Source organism: Alosa pseudoharengus, unplaced genomic scaffold (genome assembly GCF_046254945.1).
Source record: "Alosa pseudoharengus isolate Yale_2024_CS ecotype anadromous, Long Island Sound unplaced genomic scaffold, YU_APseudo_1.1 YU_APseudo_1.1_scf_15, whole genome shotgun sequence".
NCBI lineage: Eukaryota > Metazoa > Chordata > Actinopteri > Clupeiformes > Clupeidae > Alosa > Alosa pseudoharengus.
Window position 1 is genome coordinate 35301806 of NW_027468620.1, and position 17500 is coordinate 35319305.

Here is a 17500-nt window from a genome sequence, read left to right on the forward strand (position 1 = left end):
ACTCATCCTAACAACGCCAACCCCCCCCCCCCCAATCCTCAAGCGCTCCACAAATAGCCGTGGACATGAGTGTGCTGTCACTTGCCATGCACATCAGCACAGACATTTTTAACCAAAGATTCTAGAACAGAGCTCTGTTCTAGAATCTTCGTTTTTAACTGACAAGCACTGGATAATAAATATAAACAATGGATTTTGCTGAGCGGCGCCAACAAACAAACAACTGAATCATAATTGTCATGACGGCAGCAACGAAGTTTGAAAACAATGAAATGTAACGTAATTGAATGTTGAAAGAGGAGCGCACCGCACTCATATCTTTGCCTGTGTGTGCAGCGCTTCAAAAATCCTAAGATGCCAGCAGTCACTTGCTGTAGAACTGCGCCACTTAAACCAGACGTTTCCCAATTTTTACATTTTAGCTTTATCATGACTGCTGTGCAACAACATACTACTGTGACATGTTTAAATGACGACGCAAATGGACGACAGAGAGACAGTGATCGAAGTAAACTTTGAAACAAACAAGAATCTTTGCTTACAAACTGGGTTCACAAGAAACAGACAACATTACAGCATGTGAACAAGCAGTAGGAGACATGAGGGATGAGATACACAGAACTTAAGTAAGACCACAAGGCACAGGCGAACATATGGCAGGGACCAGTAACACTAATAATCAGGAACATGATCTTCACACACACACACACACACACAGGGGCGCCGCCAGGGTTGTATTCCATAGTACGCACCTTGGCCCAGGACGCTAATCCCCCCCCCCCCCCAAAAAAAAAGAAAAAAAAGAACGTGTTTCAAGATTTGTAACATTTCTGGGATGCGGGAGATTTCACCCCCGTGAAGTTTTTTAAAATTCTGGCTGCTAAACTCACAATTTTAACGCAATTTGGGTGGAACAGAAATACATTTACAGAGCAAGCAGCTCTGGCCATATCAGCTCTGGCTCACGTGACGTGAACATATTGCTTTAAATGCATCATCGCTCCACTACCCAACACACCAACAAGGGAAAGAAAAGAAAAGAAGAAAGCAATGGGCACCTAACAATAAGGATTTGCAATAGGCCTACGCCTAGAGAAAAGACAGCAGGTTACCTAACAATAAGGATTTGCAATAGGCCTACGCCTAGAGAAAAGACAGCAGGTTACCTAACAATAAGGATTTGCAATAGGCCTACGCCTAGAGAAAAGACAGCAGGTTACCTAACAATAAGGATTTGCAATAGGCCTACGCCTAGAGAAAAGACAGCAGGTTACCTAACAATAAGGATTTGCAATAGGCCTACGCCTAGAGAAAAGACAGCAGGTTACCTAACAATAAGGATTTGCAATAGGCCTACGCCTAGAGAAAAGACAGCAGGTTACATAACAATAAGGATTTGCAATAGGCCTACGCCTAGAGAAAAGACAGCAGGTTACCTAACAATAAGGATTTGCAATAGGCCTACGCCTAGAGAAAAGACAGCAGGTTACCTAACAATAAGGATTTGCAATAGGCCTACGCCTAGAGAAAAGACAGCAGGTTACCTAACAATAAGGATTTGCAATAGGCCTACGCCTAGAGAAAAGACAGCAGGTTACCTAACAATAAGGATTTGCAATAGGCCTACGCCTAGAGAAAAGACAGCAGGTTACCTAACAATAAGGATTTGCAATAGGCCTACGCCTAGAGAAAAGACAGCAGGTTACCTAACAATAAGGATTTGCAATAGGCCTACGCCTAGAGAAAAGACAGCAGGTTACCTAACAATAAGGATTTGCAATAGGCCTACGCCTAGAGAAAAGACAGCAGGTTACCTAACAATAAGGATTTGCAATAGGCCTACGCCTAGAGAAAAGACAGCAGGTTACCTAACAATAAGGATTTGCAATAGGCCTACGCCTAGAGAAAAGACAGCAGGTTACCTAACAATAAGGATTTGCAATAGGCCTACGCCTAGAGAAAAGACAGCAGGTTACCTAACAATAAGGATTTGCAATAGGCCTACGCCTAGAGAAAAGACAGCAGGTTACCTAACAATAAGGATTTGCAATAGGCCTACGCCTAGAGAAAAGACAGCAGGTTACCTAACAATAAGGATTTGCAATAGGCCTACGCCTAGAGAAAAGACAGCAGGTTACCTAACAATAAGGATTTGCAATAGGCCTACGCCTAGAGAAAAGACAGCAGGTTACCTAACAATAAGGATTTGCAATAGGCCTACGCCTATAGAAAAGACAGCAGGTTACCTAACAATAAGGATTTGCAATAGGCCTACGCCTAGAGAAAAGACAGCAGGTTACCTAACAATAAGGATTTGCAATAGGCCTACGCCTAGAGAAAAGACAGCAGGTTACCTAACAATAAGGATTTGCAATAGGCCTACGCCTAGAGAAAAGACAGCAGGTTACCTAACAATAAGGATTTGCTTACACTGCTGTTTGGTTGTCCCAAACATTGAGATGATCCATACTCTAGCATCAACTGAATCTTATCAATCTTGAAACCCGAATTACGATGTTCCAAACAGAGTGACTATAGGATGCAATGCCTAATCTCACTGCCCTCAGGAGAGGAGGTGAAGACACAGGCACAAGCAACAACAGAAGCACATGGCAAAGATGAACAAAGAAGCACATGGAACAGGACAAAGGAAGTAAACAAAGGGCAACAGGAAGTAGACAAAGGCCAAAAGTAAACAAAGCAAAGGGCAACAGGAAGTGACATGGGGAGCAAACACGATGGAATACAAAATGACAATACCGACAGAGAAACTGGACAAGACCCAGACAACTATTGTACCGGGCTGTGTGTGTGTGTGTGTGTGGGCATACTGGTTATCGGGGTAGTGTGTGTGTGTGTGTGTATGTGTGTGTGTGCGAGTGCGTGTGTACCGGGCTTGGGGGGAGTGGGAGTGTGTGTGTGTGTGTGTGCATACCGGGCTGTGGGGGGAGTGGGAGTGTGTGTGTGTGTGTGTGTGTGTGTGTGTGTGTATGTGTGTGTGTGCGTACCGGGCTGTGGGGGGAGTGGGAGTGTGTGTGTGTGTGTGTGTGTGTGTGCGTACTGGGCTGTGGGGGGAGTGGAAGTGTGTGTGTGTGTGTGTGTGTGTGTGTGTGTGTGTGTGTGTGTGTGTGTGTGTGTGTGTGTGTGTGTGTGTGTGTGCGTACCGGGCTGTGGGGGGAGTGGGAGTGTGTGTGTGTGTGTGTGTGTGTGTGTGCGTACCGGGCTGTGGGGGGAGTGGGAGTGTGTGTGTGTGTGTGTGTGTGTGTGTGTGTGTGTGTGTGTGTGCGTGCGTACCGGGCTGTGGGGGGAGTGTGTACCTGTCCTCTGCTCCACATCGCCTTGCAGGTCAGGAGACCAGGCTGTGTTTCTGTTGCATTCTGGGTTGCTGTTGGCATGGCAACCCTGATGGCTGAGATCCAGTGTGGAGGGCACCTGTGGCCTCTCTTGAATCACACACACACTCATCAGCACACACACACACACACTCACACTAACTCACTCTCTGCCAGACACACACACTCTTCTGGTACTCCAGTGTGTCAGGTGAAGCCTGTAAAGATAAGACAACGGCTTAGAGATTCATATATACCCACACACACACTTTGCCTCTCTCTCACACACCCACACTCTCAAACACTTAACTCACAGAAACTTTTTCTAAATTTTTTAAATTAACTTATTTAATTCAGACCATTTTGCGACCCCGTTATGCGACCCCCGATCAGAGTAATATATGGACATTGTAGAATAGTGCCCTCTGAGGCCTGATGGTAAATTGACCCTAAGTCCATTTAACAATGACGTGGTGAAGTTGTATTTTATTTATTTGTTTATTTAATAAGACAGTGCTTCATTTTCCAGAGTTGGAAAGATGATGTGATCAGTAAGAGGTAAGAGGTTTGGAACAAAAACAGCAATGCTGCTTTGCGATTATTGGGCTTTTATTTTAAGTTGTTGTCGTTCTGTCTTCCACATTCATGAAAGGTTTGGTATGAATGTTGAGTCATGTCTCAGTCATGAATGCTTTATGTGCAGTTTATGACAGCTGCTATGAATGTGTTATGAACTCACCCGTCAAGTAAAGTGTTACCCAACTTTTTTTCAGCTACAGTATATGAACTGGCTCAGTGGGGGAGGTGCTAGCCCATGTAAAACCTTGTACATCAGGCAAGCATCAGTGAAATGTTTAAAATGATCAAAGTTAAATAAATTATATTTCTGAGTTCTGCGTATGGCTGTGAGCTGCAGTTAGGCTACGCCTACAGCTAATTCATACCATTATTAAAGATGTTAAGGTGTTTAATTGTTCTGTATAAATTAGGATAATTATCTAACTAAGGCTAATATGTCTAATGCTAAGCTTAGCTAAGGGCTAGACGGCTGGCAAGCTATACTTACTGAAGCTGCTGTTTTACACATGTAGCAGCTATGGATTGATATGTATGTTTGGTGTAAGGGAGAAATAAATATACAGTATGTTAAAGGGAATCAGTAATAGTGATGGATGTAAAGCAGGCTAATTGTATGTAGATTGGTAATGTAGCATGCTAATGTATTTGCTGTTTCACTGGGAGCGTACCTATGTTCCCCGGGTCCTATGTTCCCCAGGTCCTATGTTCCCCGCTTTGTATGGGACCGGGGAACATAGGACCCTTTTTTTAAAACATAACTATAACCCTAACCCTAACCATGAGCGGGGAACATAGGACCCTTTTTTAAAACCATAACTATAACCCTAACCCTAACCCCGAGCGGGGAACATAGGACCCTTTTTTAAAACCATAACTATAATCCTTACCCCGAGCGGGGAACATAGGACCCTTTTTTAAAACCATAACTATAACCCTAACCCCGAGCGGGGAACATAGGACCCTTTTTTAAAACCCTAACCATAACCCCGAGCGGGGAACATAGGACCCTTTTTTAAAACCCTAACCATAACCCCGAGCGGGGAACATAGGACCCTTTTTTAAAACCCTAACCATAACCCCGAGCAGGGAACATAGGACCCTTTTTTAAAACCCTAACCATAACCCCGAGCGGGGAACATAGGACCCAGTGAACATAGGTATGACCCCGTTTCACTAGTGATGCTGTTACTAGTGTTAATACTGTAGCTAGGCTCTTTGCTGACCTTGCCCTTAAGAGCATACTGTAATGGCATTCTGTATTAGCCTTCTGTAATAACCTTCTGTACTAACATTGTATTGTGTATTATGCTTATGCAGTGTTTAGTAAGCATTGTATTGTGTATTACCCTTATGCAGTGTTTAGTAAGCATTGTATTGTGTATTATGCTTATGCAGTGTTTAGTAAGCATTGTATTGTGTATTATGCTTATGCAGTGTTAAGTAAGCATTTACCCCTTATTCTGCTGATTTTGTAAAACCACACATCTTCACACATACACGCGTGCGCACACCCATAGCGTCACATGCACATTGCCTGGTTGGAAGCATTAATATAAAGGTGCAGTCAGGGATTTTATGTGATTTCAAGCCCATGGCATTTTTTTGTCTCATTCAGCAACCATCTCCTCACGACCGCTAGCTGCCCATTCTCTGGGAATAGTGAAGGCAGGGGTGAGCTACCTCTCTGGGAATAGTGAAGATAGGGGTTAGCTACCTCTCTGGCATGTTTCGTTTGGTACTTAGTTAAAATATAATGTACATTTATTTATACAAACAAACGTGACTTCCTGCGCAATACCTGACTCCGCCTTTAAGAATGGATAAAGACAAATTGAGTTGAAAAGACGTCTGGCCTGCATTTTTACCGATACTTACGCAGTGATTAGATACCAGAAAAACCAGCAACAAAGCCCACTCCAATTTACCCCCCCCCCCCAGTGCACTTTCACAACGTTACAGACAGCTCTACCTGTGTTTCACAAGGCTGCCATACTACATAGCTAAACATATGTATCACACACACACCAACACATCACACACTTACCAATACACACACACACACACACTTACCAACACACACACACACACCAATACATCACACACACACCAACACTCACACACCAACCAACACATCACACACTTATCAACACACACACACACACACCACACACTTACCAACACACACACACACACCAATACATCACACACACACCAACACTCACACACCAACCAACACATCACACACTTACCAACACATCACACACACACTTATCAACTCTCACACACCAACATTCACATACTTACCAAAACAAACACACACACACACACACACACACACACATACATACCAATACATCACATGCTTACAAACAAATCACACTCTTACCAATACATCAGACACAAATACATCACACACTAAGACATCACACACACACACACACACTAAGACATCACACGTACACTAAGTAATCACACACTAAGACATCACACACACACACACACACAAATACATCACACACACACTAAGACATCACACACACACTAAGACATCACACACTAAGACATCACACACACACTAAGACATCACACACTTACACACTCAGCCAACACGTGCACATCTGAGCACAAACCTTAGTCCCTTCCAAAGTCCACTCTCAGGGCTGCAATAAAATCCGTCCTAAGTGACATATACTGTAACAGAAGACCAAAGTGATGGTTCTGCCACTGTATTTAGACACTGAGTGCAATCTCTCCTGTTTCTCTATCGCCCAGGCTCTCTCTCTCTCTCTCTCTCGCCCACTCTCTCCCTCTAACCCTTCACTCTCTCCCTCTCTCCACCAGTCCACTCTCTCTCCCTCTCCACGCCTGCACTCTCTCCCTCTCTCCACCGGTCCACTCTCTCTCTCCCTCTCTCCACGCCTGCACTCTCTCCCTCTCTCCACCGGTCCTCTCTCTCTCTCTATCCACCGCTCTGTGGGAGTAAGTGTGGGCTTCAATGTGAGAGCGACTCATCCATGTTACATCACCGTCTCACAGTTACAGTTTAACATTGCTGCTCCACACTCCAATCAACCCTCTTCCTGAACTTCTGTCTTGTGTCTGTCTAACTAGCATCTATTATAGGCTAGGAATGGAGGTGTGTGTGTGTTAGAGAGAGAGAGAGTTTAGCTTAAGTGTGATGACTTTTGCATCTGAGAAGGGGTGTCAACCCCTCATTCTGTCTGATTCTAGTGATAGATAGTACTGCATGCTTAGTTTATTTGAAGGTTTATGGCGTAAATAACACATTTGCACATTGTGACGCCCTGGCTTTGCCATGCTGTGAAGCGTTACGCCTCTTCCTCCCTCTGCCTGTATGGTGCTCTTGAGCACTAGGCATGTTGTTGCAGTATTATTGCATTTTGACCTGCAGGAGGAGCTGGAGAGGTCCCGTGGCTAATGAGGGGCGTGGCTCCGTGTTAATGGCTGTCGGAATAAAGCCGGTGTCCTGAGGTCTCACTAACGCTCTCGGTTCTGCTCTGGCCTGACGCTGTGGAGGGCTGGCTGCAGCGATTCCCGATTGCCTATTCTTTATGCACTACACATACACTTTGCTGACGTGCATGACACTTTATTTTATCTTGTGTTGCCTCTCTCCTACTGACTTTTGTAAAGTTATTTGTAAATAAATTAAGATTATCATTTAAAAGTTGCCCGACGGTGTCAGTCTTCCCTATGTCCTTACCCTTTGAGCCAAGGTGTTTGTGACATATGGGGGCTCGATCCAATTTTTTCAGATCCGGTGTTTGTCTGCTTTAAGCAGTGTAAGGCCCATGTTGGCTGTGATAGCGACGTGTGGTGAATTCGGTCTAGACTATCCTACGGTCAGTTGTGACGTGAGGTGAGTAGATCTAGTGGTAACAGGCGAGGGTTTTTGTGAATGGAGTTGTAGTAGGCGTGGTTTGGGCCTGCTGGGGACTCGCCTGGTTGTTTGGGGAGATCTGTACCGTCTTAAGTGGCGACGTTAATTCAAGGCAAGTTTTGGAGAAACAAATATTCAATCGGTTTTGTTTTGGTAGGTGTACTCGTGGCTTTCATATAAGGGCAGCTTGTTAAAAGAGCAAACGCTCTCCCCATTTAGAGCGCCTCCGAGCTGGGTTTAGGTTCCGGCGACGGAAGTCTGGACCGGCGGGCACCGCCGCTGAGTAAGGCTGCATCGACTTCGGTCGGGATGGCTGGCATCTGACGGTATTGGTGAGTGTACGTTTCTTTTGTTCACTGATCCCCGGTTCTTGGACTCCGTCAGAAGCTAGATCAGTTTAGTCGGGGGGTAAATGTTTAGGGGGTTGCTCCGTGATTGGTTTGCCCTGCTGTGATCGCCGCGTTGCACCTTGCTTAGGCCTATTTGTTTGATTGAATTTGTTGTTGATTGGGAGATCGAGTTTGGTTGTAATGCACTGTTGGCCATGAACAGGGGTGTCTGCATTTGATTTTGCATTCATTGGTCGGGAAACCCTGTTGGTGTTGGACTGGTAATGAGCGTAGTAGATACGTTTTTTGATGCTCCATCGGAGAGCTCGTTGTTTACGCTGACCATTAAGCAGTTAATAGAAGTCGCTGAGCGGTATTCTATTGATATTGCGCTGCTTAAATCTGCAAGGAAGGAGCAGTTGGTGGATTTTATTCGCGAGAATTTAAAGGCAAAACAGGTGTTGCCATTGTTTTGTTCTCCGGTTATGGATCCGGCTTTAGATCAGACTGGTCAAAAATCAGATGCTTCGGCGTCCGCAATGGCCCTTAGTACGTTAACTTTCGAACAGCAAAAAGAGATTTTGCAAATGCAAATGGAACAGAAGCGATTGGAAGCTGTTGAACGGGACAAGGAACGTTTATTGGAACATGAAAGAATACAGTTAGAGCGCACTCGTTTAGACCTGATGGCCGAGGGGAAATACGGTTCCAATCAGCCATCAGGTTTAGCGAATATGGTCAAATTTCTACCGAAGTTCAATGAACGGGACCCAGATGTTTTCTTTTCTTTGTTCGAAAGTGTCGCTAGTGATTTGAAGTGGACTAGTGAGGACAAAGTTTTATTGTTGCAGTCTTTTTTACATGGGAAGGCACAGGAAGCTTTTGTCGCTCTATCTGCTTCTGATCGTAAAGATTATAGAACGGTAAAAGATGCGGTACTAAGAGCATATGAGCTTGTCCCAGAAGCTTACCGACAGCGGTTCCGCAGTCATCAAAATTCTGATAGACAAACATATGCCGAGGTAGCCAGGGAGCTGTCCAGTCTGTTCCTTTACATTACATTACATTACATTACATTACATTACATTACATTTGGCTGACGCATTTTTAGCCAAAGCGACTAACAACATGGTAAACAGTTTAAGTTTTAGAGCAATTCTCAACAATATTAGGACAATTTAAAAAACATTAGAGTACAGTAAGAATAAGTGCATCAGTGAGTGCTGTTTTTAACAGTTACGTGTCAGTTTAAGACGGCTGGTGAGTGCTAGGATCAGCAAGACTTGTTGTAAGTGTTGCTATGAGAGGAGATGTTCTCTAAAGAGCTGGGTCTTCAGGAGTTTTTTGAAAATGGAGAGGGATGTCCCTGCCCTTGTAGGAACTGGCAGTGTGTTCCACCAGCGAGGAACAACAGATGAGAAAAGTTTGGATTGGCCTGAGCGTACCGGAGGTAGAGCTAGACGTCGTTCGTCTGAGGAGCGCAGCGGTCTGGAGGTAGCGTATATCTGTATGAAGGCATTCAAGTAGGTGGGAGCAGAACCAGAGACTACTTTGTAGGCAAGCGTTAGAGCCTTGAATTTGATGCGGGCCGCCATAGGTAGCCAATGTAGCTGGTTGAGTAGCGGGGTAACATGTGCCCTCTTGGGTTGGTTGTAGACCAGGCGCGCCGCCGCGTTCTGGATCATCTGAAGTGGTTTCACTGCGCAGGCTGGGAGACCTGTCAGGAGGGCGTTGCAGTAGTCGAGTCGTGAGATAACTATTGCCTGAACCAGAAGTTGGGTGGCATCTTGATTTAAGTAAGTCCTGATTTTCCGTATATTGTAGAGTGCGAAACGGCATGACCGGGCGACTGAGGCAACATGATCTGAGAAGTTTAGTTGGTTGTCGAGAACAACTCCTAGATTTCTTGCAGTCCTGGTAGGTGAAACAGACAGAGAGTCAAATTTGATGTTGATGTCGTGGTGTATGGTAGGTTTAGCTGGGAGGACCAGCAGTTCAGTCTTTGAGAGGTTCAGCTGGAGGTGGTGTGCCTTCATCCATGTAGCTATGTCTGAGAGGCAATCCGAGATCCGTGCTGAAACCAAGGGGTCATCAGGTGGAAAGGACAGATAGAGCTGTGTGTCGTCTGCATAGCAGTGGTATGAGAAGCCATGCGAACGGATAATCTGTCCCAAGGAGGTGGTGTAGATAGCAAAGAGAAGGGGGCCCAGTACTGAGCCCTGGGGGACCCCTGTAGTGAGATGGTGAGGTGCAGATAGCTGACCAAGCCATGATACGTTAAACGAGCGTCCTGTGAGGTAGGATTCAAACCAGGAGAGAGCAGAACCGGAGATTCCCATGTTAGCGAGTATAGAGAGAAGGATGCGGTGATTAACCGTGTCAAAGGCAGCCGATAAGTCAAGCAGAATGAGTACTGATGACCGAGCGGTCGCCCTGGCTTCTTTTAAGGCTTCTGTTACAGACAGCAGAGCCGTTTCGGTAGAGTGGCCGCTTTTGAACCCAGACTGATTTGGATCCAGAAGGTTGTTCTGTGAAAGGAAGTCAGAGACCTGTTTGGAGACTGCTCGTTCAATGCCTTTGGATAAGAAAGGCAGGAGTGAGACAGGGCGGTAGTTCTCCACTTGAGCAGGGTTGAGAGAAGCTTTCTTAAGTAACGGTGTTACCCGGGCCATTTTGAACGCTGTTGGAAATGTGCCGGAGGTTAGCGAGGCATTGATCACGTGTGTGATAGCTGGTGCGATGGTCGGGCTGATGGACTGAAGTAGGCTCGTAGGTATAGGGTCCAGCGAGCATGTGGTAGGACGGCTGCATGTCAGGAGTCTAGATACTTCATTCTCGGAGAGAGGCGTGAATGCTGAAAAAGATGATCTAGCAGTCCCTAGAGGTTGTAGGAGTGCGGTATCTGAGTCCGATGCGTTGAGTGGGCATGTAGAGAATTGACTGCTGATTGCCGCCACTTTGTTTGTAAAAAAGGAGGCGAGGGTATCTGCAGTAAGGCTGGATGGAGGAGGAGGCATCTGAGGGTTGAGTAGCGATTTGAAGGTTGAAAAAAGTTTTCGAGTGTCTGTAGCACTATTGATTTTGTCATTGTAGAAAGCCGTCTTAGCAGCAGTGATGCTGGCTGAGAAGGAGGCCAGGAGTGTCTGGTAGTTTTTGAGGTCATCAGTTAGTTTGGATTTGTGCCATTTCCTCTCCGCGGCTCTGAGTCTGGTGCGCTGCGATCGGAGGGTATCATTTAGCCATGGATGAGAGTGTTTGGATCGAGCTGGCCTTGTGGTAAGAGGGCACAGCTCGTCTAGACACGAGCTCAGTGTGGAGCAGAGCGAGTCTGTGGGCTCATTAACCTCCAGAGAGGAGAAGGTGTTGAGTGGAGGTAGACCGGAGGCAACCACAGAGGAAAAGTGCGTTGGAGACAGGTTCCGGATGTTGCGGCGGAACGTGACCATCGGCTGAGGAGCCGGAGGCTGTTCTGTCAGGCTGACGTTGAACTGGATGAAGAAGTGGTCAGAAAGATGGAGAGGCGTCACCGTGAGGGTGTCTGTGCTGCAGTTCCGAGTGAAGATCAAGTCAAGCTCTTTGCCAGCTTTGTGTGTCGGTGGGCTTTGAACCAGTTTGAGGTCAAAGGAGTGGATCAGGGCCAAAAAGTCCGCTGAGCCTGGGGCATCTAAGTGGATGTTGATATCGCCGAGAAGAAGAAGCGGACAGTCATGCTCAGGGATGGAGGACAGCAGAGTGTCAAGTTCATCCAAAAAGTCGCCTAGTTGGCCTGGAGGGCGGTAGATGACCAGCACGTAGAGTTTTGCTGGGGCGATCACTGTGATGGCATGGAATTCGAATGAGACATATTTGTTTGAAGGTAGTAGCGGGGTGAATTTCCATTTGTTGGAGATCAGCAGGCCCGTCCCACCTCCTCGTCCGGATGGACGAGGGGTGTGGGATAGTGTAAGGTTAGTGGAGAGTGCAGCCGGGGTGGCTGTGTTCTCTGGTTTGATCCAAGTCTCAGTGAGAGCAAGGAGTTCCAACGAAAGGTGGTTGGCATAGCCAGCTATGAAGTCCGTTTTGTTGACTGCGGATTGACAGTTCCACAAGCCCATGGAGAAAGAGGTTTCTGTAGGTGAGGACCGTTTAAGTTGCTGTAGGTTAAGGCGATTTCTGCTCCTTTTGGCATGATGCCGTTTTCTGCGATGGCCGGTGATAACAGATATGGTGGAATGGCACATTCCGTTGTTCCTCCGTTGGCTTACAGCTGAGGCTGTTGAGGATTTCGACTCATTGTGTAATTTGATGATTGTTGAGCAGTTCAAAAACATCTTGCCTGCAAGGGTGGCCACTTATGTTAATGAACATCATGTAAAGACAGTCTTTGAGGCCAGTTCCCTCGCTGATGGATATGCTTTAACACACAAGTATCAGTTGCGTGAATTCTCTCTGCGCAAAGATTATTATCGGCGAGAGCCGCGCTTTGGTCGTATTGATGCGGGTCCTCTCGTGAGTTCTAATGCTGTGTCTGAGGGCACCACGAGAGATGGTAATTTTGACGATACGTGCCATAAGTGCCATAAGCCAGGTCATTATAGACGTCAATGTCCTGAAAATGTTGGCCGGGGAAATGATGCCTTTTATCGATCCTCGGAGGGGTTGGAATGAATGCCTACTGTGTCATGTCTTATTTTGTTTCAGGTTTCCCGTGTGTCCAGGCGCCGGATATATGGGAGGGTGGGGATGGTAATAAGGTCATGAGTGACACTGGTGTGGACTGTTTGACTGATATTTCAGTGTGAATGAATGTATGGTGTGTGGATGTTCACTAAGGCCTTTAATGTGTGCAGAATGTGGTATGTTTGTGTTTAATAGTTATGGAATAGATTGTGGTGATTGGGATTTTAGATGTTTTCCCAGAATCCCATGTAATGGACTCCTGTCTTTTGGGGGGGAGTGATGTGACGCCCTGGCTTTGCCATGCTGTGAAGCGTTACGCCTCTTCCTCCCTCTGCCTGTATGGTGCTCTTGAGCACTAGGCATGTTGTTGCTGTATTATTGCATTTTGACCTGCAGGAGGAGCTGGAGAGGTCCCGTGGCTAATGAGGGGCGTGGCTCCGTGTTAATGGCTGTCGGAATAAAGCCGGTGTCCTGAGGTCTCACTAACGCTCTCGGTTCTGCTCTGGCCTGACGCTGTGGAGGGCTGGCTGCAGCGATTCCCAATTGCCTTTTCTTTATGCACTACACATACACTTTGCTGACGTGCATGACACTTTATTTTATCTTGTGTTGCCTCTCTCCTACTGACTTTTGTAAAGTTATTTGTAAATAAATTAAGATTATCATTTAAAAGTTGCCCGACGGTGTCAGTCTTCCCTATGTCCTTACCCTTTGAGCCAAGGTGTTTGTGACAACATGCATACACTATATGCATATACCTTTGTCTGTACCCGAGCCTACTTGGGTTGTTTTATATCTGGGGGCCGTGCTACCAGAAATTCAGTTTCTGAGTTTCCATTGTGACTATATATAGGCCTTATATAGCCCATTGTGACTATATATAGGCCTATGATAGCCCTGGCAATTTGACAGTCATCAAACAGGGGTATGTTATTCTGAGACAATCTATATAGGACATGTACACACATGAAGATTGTTGTGAACAGGTTATGAAAATTATTTATTATATGGGTCCTTTACAGCCAGGGCAAATTAACTGTCTTTCAGTGTCTAACATTATGAGATGTGCGTTGTTTGGAAGAAAGTCAAGGTGTGACTGATTTTAGCCCACTAATAGACTGTTGTAGGCTACTATACAGTGGATCCCCATTCATCCCCCCTTTCCCGTTTCATTAAGGAAACCCAGAGGTGAACTGTCCCCCGCAAACCCCTCCCTTCGCCCCTTCCTCTGCACAGTGCAGTGCAGTAGGCCTACCTTCTGAGCAACAGGGGCGCCAATTCCCTAATTCCTCACACAAGTGATGGATAATAGAAAATCGTTTTGCGACGTTTATTATTATTATTCTTTTTTTTTTTTTAAGCGCTCGTGCCGCCCCCTACAAGATGCCGTCCTGGGCGACCGCCCGGTTCGCCCGTACCTAAAACCGCCACTGGTTGCCATGGTCGTGGACACATCAACAGGCACAGGCAAAGAGGCATCGTTAGTTGGTTGGTTGGTTGTCACTGAGATGCAGAGCTAGAGTTCAGTCGGGTGACAGACTTAGGGAAGAAGCTTCCTCTGAACCTGCTGGTAAGTTAAGTTTGAATCTAGCAGTTGCATTACACAGAGAATCTGAGACATTTTCCCGTTTCTTTGTTCTGTGCATGTAATGTATTTGTAAGTGTAGCCTACACAGTGCTGAGAAATAAACAAGAAATAAAAGGGAGACCACCGAATTCAGATTCTAACGTTAATGGAGCATTATATTGCTAGACTCGTTGCTAAGCAGACTGAAAGAATCAGATGCACCCTCAAAATAGTATTTGAAAAAACGTGAATAACCAAATAACTCTGTCGGTTATTCTAATATTATGAACTATTAATATGCACACCCCTCATTCGTACATGTTCTTGGTAAAAACTGTACTAGATCACCCACCTGTGGCTTGCCTTCATGTGGCTGCTCCATGTCAAAAGCGTCTCCTGCTCATGTCTACTAGCGTCTTGGTGGTTGGTGGGAAGTGCTGATTGGTTGGTTGACTAGACAGTAAGCAGCATGCTGATTGGCTCTTCAGGAAGGCCATAAAAATAGGGCCAAAAATCATAGACAGTAAAAGAAAGTCTTGTAAATCAGTTTCGCAAGCTCATAATTTCAGTTTTGCGCAGGAAAGCGTCGCACAGCATTGCGCAGGAGACTCACACATGTACAAAATATATCTGCGAAATGTCTTTACACATGCACAATTTTACACAATTGCAAAACTTTGTTACACATATGAACATCTTTTCACAAGCTCACAATATTAATGACCCTATATCCTGATATTAATGACCCTATATCACGATATTAATCACAATATTAATGACCCTATATCACAATATTAATCACAATATTAATGACCCTATATCCCGATATTAATGACCCTATATCACAATATTAATCCCGATATTAATGACCCTATATCACAATATTAATCACGATATTAATGACCCTATATCCCGATATTAATGACCCTATATTAATGACCCTATATCACAATATTAACGACCCTATATCACGATATTAATGACCCTATATCCCGATATTAATGACCCTATATCCCGATAGCCTAATTTAACCTATCTAAGCCTAACTGATCTCCGTGCAGGCCATCATTCCCGCCTTTTTGTTGGGAAGGCCCTGAATTACCTAATGCTGATGCTCAGCTTTGAGCATTCAGCTGCATAGAGCTCATCCTTTGAGCTTTACACTGTGGTCCACATAGACCAGGCTCATCTCCTGGGCCGTCCAGCGGCTATTGGAGGTGACCGGCAGGAACCTGCTGTGGCTATGTGGGACACTCGATGGTGTTTTAAGCCACCATCGACTTAAAGGCACCTAATCCTAAACCTACGTGTTGAAAACGGTCTCCACTGATAAATATCACACTTGCTTACTTGGAAATGAGGTCCTATGTCCAAAATCCCATGGACCCATGCCTAACCCTAGTGCCTTCCAAGCAGCGCTGCCTTAAAGACAACGTTGGGGGCTTAAAACACCAAGAAACATGTGGGACACTGTCGCACGAGTCCTCCTGCAGGAGCTGGGCGACCTCCAAGGGCTGCTCTGGAGGGTCCTAGTGCAAATTTGTTCTATTCTATTTTACATTATTTAACTATATTCATGGAGTCTTGCACACCTGTCTATGTGTCTTCAAGGCATATTATTTCTGCCTTCCCTGCTCTAACTTGTAAAGCACTTTGGGTCAACTGTCGTTTGTTTAAATGTGCTATACAAATAAAATGACTTGACTTGACTTCTATTGGCCCTCCGGCCCAACTACTCTTGCAGTCTTTCTCTAACAAATGGCTCTAAGAACACAAAGGGTGTGTTCGAAACGGGAGACAGCTGCCTACTGCCTCCCTCCCTACATAGAGAGCTGTCTTACTAGACATGACTTTGGATTAAATGCATCTTTTAAAAATGAGCGTAGCACTCTAGAATCTTTGGTTAACACTACGGTATGACATTAGCAAAGGCCTGACGTTAAACTAAATTAGCTTACGTAAGCTAGCAGGCTAACGGTATAAATTAGTTTTACGGCCGGCAGATATATCAGACCAGACGCTATTAATGGTTACAACAATGGCATAATCAGATAGTAAATTGTTTATTTCTAATCTGTAATCTACAAATCTAAGCAAAATAAGGTCACACAAATTACATTTTAAACAAATTCAGCAGCCATTACCGATGTCATCCGCCATGTTTGTTTACCTTTCACAGCTGTTTCAGACGTTGCCGCAAGGGATTATGGGTAGGAGGGAGCATGAAGTGTGCATCGATGCTGCCTTCAAAAATGACTGTTATTTGGGAATTCTAAGATATCTTAAAAGGCAGCAGAATTTGTTTTTTCAGTTTCGAACCGCACTTGCTGCCTTGCTCCCCAGTTAGATATCTTAAAAGGCAGCAACTTTACCCGTTTCGAACACACCCAAAGACACACACACACACACGTTTGGAAACCCTCCGGCCCAACCACTCTTCCAGTCTTTCTCCGGCTTTCTCTCCTTAATGTTTTCATCTTAGATACTTCCGCTTTGATCTATTCTACATGCAGCTTCTGCAAAAACAAAGCAAGGAAGGTTATAGAATATGTACCTGCTTTGTACTCTATAGGCAAGGCAAATGTATTTAGCCTGGCATAATTCATACACTTTGTTAATTCAAAGTGCTTTATAAATGAAGTCTAATGAATGGCAACGGGTGAGAACAAATGGTCATTATGCCGCCAGCAAGGCGGCCAAAATAGAAAAGAAGTCTATTTTTTGAAAATGGCCTGGGATCAGTGTGCCTCCTCATTTTTTACTTTGACATAACTGGAACTGCAGGGAGGCTGAGTGGAATCATCCTGAAGATACTTGAAAATACAGTACTTTGGTCCTGAAGATTAAATGTATACAGTACTTTGGTCCTGAAGATGTAATGTATACAGTACTTTGGTCCTGAAGATTAAATGTATACAGTACTTTGGTCCTGAAGATGCAATGTATACAGTACTTTGGTCCTGAAGATTAAATGTATACAGTACTTTGGTCCTGAAGATGTAATGGTTGAAGTAAACCAGTAGAGGGAGCTATAATCCTGTGCAGAATTAACTGGTTGAGCAAAGTATTCACAATCTTAGGGACTCAGCAGAGTCAGCACACACTGATGGACATGCAATTGAATGTATGTTAG

At 45.1% G+C, this 17500-nt stretch overlaps 2 protein-coding genes across 2 annotated transcripts in view; both read right to left on the reverse strand.

Annotated features, from left to right (window-relative positions):
- Window positions 1-3465, reverse strand: part of LOC143123985 (gamma-adducin-like) — a 13341-nt gene extending 9876 nt beyond the window's left edge. Inside the window, exon 1 of the mRNA XM_076285242.1 lies at window positions 3295-3465. Coding sequence (XP_076141357.1) covers window positions 3295-3465 — 171 coding nt within the window. The remainder of the gene's footprint in view (window positions 1-3294) is intronic.
- A 74-nt stretch (window positions 3466-3539) lies between these two features.
- Window positions 3540-17500, reverse strand: part of sorcs3b (sortilin related VPS10 domain containing receptor 3b) — a 95274-nt gene continuing 81313 nt past the window's right edge. The window contains exon 25 of the mRNA XM_076285243.1: window positions 3540-3550. Within this exon, the coding sequence (XP_076141358.1) occupies window positions 3540-3550 (11 nt within the window). The remainder of the gene's footprint in view (window positions 3551-17500) is intronic.